The 6,000-nt window shown below is 37.5% G+C and overlaps 1 protein-coding gene across 2 annotated transcripts in view; it reads right to left on the bottom strand.

The window, feature by feature from the left end:
* Nucleotides 1-1,821: 1,821 nt before the first annotated feature.
* Nucleotides 1,822-6,000, bottom strand: part of EPHA3 (EPH receptor A3) — a 211,175-nt gene continuing 206,996 nt past the window's right edge. For both annotated transcript variants that reach the window (XM_015878647.1, XM_015878656.2), the window contains exon 17: nucleotides 1,822-5,761. In XM_015878647.1, the coding sequence (XP_015734133.1) occupies nucleotides 5,656-5,761 (106 nt within the window). In that variant the 3' untranslated portion in view covers nucleotides 1,822-5,655. The remainder of the gene's footprint in view (nucleotides 5,762-6,000) is intronic.

Raw genomic sequence — 6,000 nt, 5'->3', positions numbered from 1 at the left:
TCTTGGAGAACTCATGTTGAACTGCATGAGGGAAGATGGTGTTTCAGCTGACTGGAGAGGAGCAAAGAACATGGTGACCTTTAAAAAGGGAAGAGAAGAAGAGCCAGGCAATTAAAGACTAGGTATGCTAGCCTTGATATCCAGAAAGATATCACACGATACACTTCTATGCAGCTGCAGGATTACAAGGTCTTAAGAAACCAACTCAGATTTGTCAAGAATAAACAAATCATGTCAAACCAGCCTAATTTATTTCTGTGACAGGATAATCTAAAAACTAGTAGATGTGATTTATCTTGTCTTTAGTAAGACTTCTGGTGCTGTCTCATATGACATTCTTATGAGCTAACTGGGGAAATATGGGCTATTATGAAATCTCTGTAATGTGCATGCATAGTGAGCTGAAAAATCTTACTTACTGAGTACTTATCATTTATCAGAGCTTTCCTGGCCGTCTAAAAAGCCTAACAAAGAAGCCAAGAAAAGGCTGTTTTTCGTGTTTCATGCTGTTCACAGTTTGCATTAGTAACCAGTATGATAAGCATGTGCATGGTTATACAGTACGTGCATGAAATAAGGCTGAGACAATTATTTCTAAGAGAAATATTTTCACATTATGAGATTAAAATTCATTTAGAATTACACAAAGAATTGGACTGAAGACTGAACAAGATCTGAGACCACACGTACAAATGGGGAATTGCTGATCAGGCAGTGTTGGCTTGGAAAGGATCTGAAGAATTACAGAGGCTCAGAAAATGAAGGGAAGTGTGGATATTTATATTAACAGGAGCGGTATATGTAAGACAGCCGAAGTAATTGTCTGAATTCACTTGGCACTGCTTTAGGCTTTTACTGGTTTAGATAACTACATCTGGACATCATCCTTAAGAAGGAATGCTAAGTGGAAAAAAAGTCACTTTGACATTCCAAAAAAAAAAAGAAAAAAAGAAAAAAAAAGAGCGTATCTATGTTTATGGAACTGATTATCAGCAATTTACACATCCAGATTTGAGCAGTGACATGGCAGTGGGCTGCAACACATTTTCTTGCTCTGCTCCATTCATTTGAATGTATCCTACTGTTCCAGAGCTGGCTGCAATCACAAATACCATTTTACAATAAATGTAACTGTTATGTAAGCATTAATATCCACTGTGCCCTTTGGGATATAATGCAAACACAGCATACCAGATTATGCTAAACGGATAGACACACGTCAACCTAAAACAACTGCTGAAGTGAGACCTATTTGCAATGCAAACAGTTTGTACGTAGCACAGATGAGACAGAGCTGAATCCCTGTCCTTCAAGTCTATCATCAAAATTCCCTCATTAGAATTTAAAATGACAATGTATGTATGCACTGAAACATGGCATGAGGCACACTGGAGTTTGGAAGAAAAGGTGGCTGTTTAATGTTAAGTCAGATTTTTGTCCGTATATTTTGGGCAGCTGCTTTTGGCTATTTGCCCTTCTACTGAAGATACCAAGACAAAAAACTTATTCACTCCAGGACAGGTATAGTGTTCGCTGTTTTATCCTGGCAGCACAGTAATATACAAAAACATGCAAAATCATTTATGGTACAGAAGGGCCTGTAACTTTACTCCTCAAGTAGTTTTAGCTGGTTTTGGTGAACATTCATACCATTTGTATTTTTCTGAGAAGACAATTCCTGAGATGAGAAGTTGAATTATATGTCGACATTTCCAAAGACATTGCACTTCAGTGAATCATGAAGAAACAACTTGGTAGGGACACAACAAAACAGGAGCAAAATATTATCTAACACAGATACTCAGAGGCAAGAAATGATCATGGGGTTAAACTACTGTAAGTGGTGGGCTTTTTATTTTGTTAAAAATTACATCTTTTACTGGATTCAACATATTTATAAGATGAAAAGAGGTCCACTGGCAAGGGAAGAAAAAATGCAGAAGTTTGGAAATAGTTGACACAACTAAAATAAATGACAACTTTTTCAGTATCCCATAGGCAGGCTGTAGTAGACGATGTTTTCCTGTATCCATGGAGAAAGTAAAGTCTCTGACTGATGTAAGACAGTTTAGCACAAGTGCTGGTCTGTCTATTTAGAGCCTGCACTACTTGTTTCTTCTAACAGATAATATAGGCAATATCTAGCTTTCACTCCGAACCCATGCTTTAACACTCAGAATTTATCCATATTTAATTACAATTTTATCACACTTTTCTAATCAAATAAATTTACTTTGTCTTCCAAGCAATCACCTCAGTATTCCAGTATGTAAAAAATACTTTCATTATGTTTATTATAAAAATATAAATGTTTCCACTACAAATCATTTTACATTAGTAAGAGGCCATCTACAATTGCACAATATATAAACTAAATGAGTAAGTAATGCTTTGAAGTACATGTTAAAGTAAATACATATTGTCAATCAAATCACATCTATACATTGCTTATTGAATGCTAAATAACAGCACAAAACTAGATATGTTAACAGAAATAAATAAAATGGAAACTATATTTAAAGGTACAAACCCAATAATATGGTATGACATTTTATGAGCTGTTGCATTTTGCTTGATGTCAATAATCAATGCAAGTCCTGTACAGGAAGATGGCCACACAAATTCTAGTATCTCTACTCCACAATGAAGAATTGTACACTGCTATGTATACATATGTACATGGGGAAAGGGAGTATAGGATGCTTGCAAAAGAGGCCACTTACAGTACAAATCAACATTTGACAGGGAGAAAAAAACTAAATGTAGTTTAAAACACTCCTTATAGCAGAGAAAAGCAAAATTGAGTTTCTTATATTCTCAAGCATCAGTAAGATTTAATTTCTTATGCTGAGCATGCTCAAACAGTGGGCAAGGAACATGACATGGTACCATGAGAAGGTTGGGAGTGGTTGGTGCAAGGTTTTTGCTCGTAATCTAAAACTATGAACCAGCTATGTGTTTTCAGGAACATTTAGAGATCTATTCTCCCCACCTCAGCCCATTCACCCCAACTCTCCAGAATGAAGCTGAAGGGAAACATCAGGAGGAACATGTTGTAAAACGCTGTCCCCACACACATTGACTGCAAGTGGATTTTGGTAAACTTTTAAATTCACCAACAGCACCTGACAGAGCAATCTCAAACTGAGCAAAAGAAAGATTCTAGATGAACTAAGCAACTGAAAATACAGTTTGTGTATTTAGCATGCTGTATTTAACAATAGATTGTAATACATGAGAAGTGTTGTTTGCATCATAAGTGCTTCCTTTTCATTTTTTCTTCCACTTTTCATTTTTTTTATTTCAACTTACTTTAAAACTCCTTCATTTATTTATTTTTTTTCTTTCAGAAGACATTCTCATCCCCTGAGTGCATTTCAAATGCAATCTTTTACAGTATGTCCGTTGCCCCTAACTTTGCTTCTATTCTAATGTGTGATTAATGCTGTTGCTCTGCATCTGAAAAGCCTTAGACCTGATAAAAACGATTTAGAAGCTGATTCAGCCACACAAATCCTAGGAACTGTATTTTATTTCCATATTTATGTGCCCTGTGCTACAAGGAGCTTCAAAAACCAGACCAACACTACAAAGAAAGGATGACAAAGTTGACTGCACAGCAGAACGTGGCATGCCATGCACCCCTATGCCTCGCCTACACTCTTGGGACTGCCAGTGACTCACTGTCACTCATTAGAATCAGGATTACATTTTAAAATGGCAAGTTGAAAATTCGGTGGGGCTCAAAGAAACTGGCTTGTATGCAGCACTAGAAATGCCTCACACAGCAACTTTAACCCTTCGTTTTCAGAAAAAGAGCTGTGTCTGCTCAGAAGCAGGATGATCATACTCAGGAGCTTAAGAGCTCACTAATGGGAAGATGCTGAAGATGTAGGAAGACTCAGATCCCCTCCCTTAGGTTTCTTTTTCAACTGAGAATTGTGAATGGTCCCCTAAAGATAGGCTCCCTTATGATTTCTTTCAAGGGACCAAGCACAGCTTATTATCTTTTAAAACAGTACAGCTGGCTTTACCTCAGCTTACCTTTCAGAATCAAGAACCATTCCTAAATACCTTTTGGATGGAGCCTGGTGGTTTTGGTTACACTGGGACACCTACCAAAGCACACTCTTACAAGTACTGTGGTTTCTGGGCTCTCACATTGCCATACAACAGGCCGTGAACTAATTTTCAGCCCTGCCAAGACCAAGGTGGCTTCAGCCACGCTGAGTAGCAATCAGGCGCCCACGAAACCTGAACCAAAAAGCAGGACTCCTGAAGGATCACAGCATCTGGACAGAGGTCTTCTGGATCAGAATCAGGCAAAACGACAAGCCAAACTCCCATTGCAGAAGCTTAAATCATCCTTTTCAACTATCCTTGGCTGCCTACATGGTAGTACAACTCCCAGTTACCAGCACTGGGAGCAGAGCCCATGAGATGGAAGACAGAAATGCATAATTCCTCAGCAAGCTCATAAAACACTCTCAGATCATGCAGGATACACTCTTACATTTGCTAGGTAAATCTCCCACCTGAACAGCATCTGAAGACAGCAGACCTTTGCTGTATCTGACATGAAATCAGGACTTTGGGAAACAAAGGAAATGCATGTGATTTGCCAAGCCAAGTATTGATCTGGAGATCAATGGGCATGCAATTCTGCCAGAATTCAAGCCCACATTAAAATAGCACTCACTGCAAAGGAAAGAAATTGCAGCAAGTCCCGATGCTTTACTTAGGGTCGGAGCTACAAAAAAGACCATCTTTCTTTCCTTCGGTACTTTGCATACAACGTTGTGAGTGTAAAGTAATCAAGTAATTAACCCTCACACAATTTGTCAGGTTAAACCAATGAAGTTTTGATAACATTTGGCACTTGTCAATAATGCAGCCAGGTTAAGGTATTTAAGCATAAATATAAACAATAATGAAAAAAAAAAAACCAAAAAAACAACAAAACAGCAACAAAGGAAATAAATAAGTCTTTTAAGAATTAAGACTTCTTTTTCTATTTAAATGAACGCAATAAGGGAAGCTAACATAATGGTGAAAATCTTTTGCCAACTAACTCAGTCACTACAAATTTAATTTCTGTATTCCTTTCTGCAGTTCAAATAGCATGTTACAATGACATTATAGTAAATATGGCCAGACAGGTTGTGAGGTATAGTCCTCTATTTTCCTTGCTTTTAAACAAATAAAATACCTGTTACAGATCTCTTCTGTATAAAAATACTGTAAGTCTTTCTTTCTTCTTGTTTGCTGTATAGATCAAGTACACAGCTTTTATGTCCTTGGGTTTTTCATGTTATTCAGTCACTTAATATTCAAATGGCTCTAAGTTTAAGTATCATTGTTTTTTACTTGGAAGGACTTTTTACATTTTTTTTTCTTTTGACATTTACTATCTGCATAAACAGTCAGTTAAGAGCACCCACCCTTCAGGATTAACAGATAGAAAACAAGTTCACTCCTATTTTTAAGGCATTTATACTCAGTACTTGAGTGTCTCAGTGGGTTTGAAATTTCAACCATTATGTTTCCAAAACTGCTGCAAAGAACTCCTTTAAACCGTGCCATTTATCAGCCATCTCTTTTGCCCTTTGATGCAACTTTTCCGTTTTCTGTTCTCAGCAACATCATTTTGGTACCTTACACAGGTACAGGGCTGTTCTTCGTATGAGTTTCTAGAGTTTTGATACTGCTAACGATCTTCTTTTGAGGCCCCACAACTGTAACACCAATTTTCTTCATGTCACTGGAAAAAAGAGAACATGCACTAGGTGAGTGAGCATCCTGCCTTTGTGCTTCCTACAGTTGATGTGAGAAGAGAGCAGTCAACTCGCTCATCTTATACTGATGCACTGGATGAGCCCCTAGGTACAGAAATGCTGCTGAAACACAAATTCTGGTATGAAGAATACTGAGAGCCATTGTTTGAAGACAGCAGGAGGCTGCAAAAAAAAAAACTGTAAAAACTCATTTAGCCCTGCTGTG

Source organism: Coturnix japonica, chromosome 1, assembly GCF_001577835.2.
Source record: "Coturnix japonica isolate 7356 chromosome 1, Coturnix japonica 2.1, whole genome shotgun sequence".
Taxonomy (NCBI): Eukaryota; Metazoa; Chordata; class Aves; order Galliformes; family Phasianidae; genus Coturnix; species Coturnix japonica.
The sequence above is the reverse complement of the archived record's forward strand: the minus strand, read 5'-3'. Positions and strand labels throughout refer to the sequence as shown.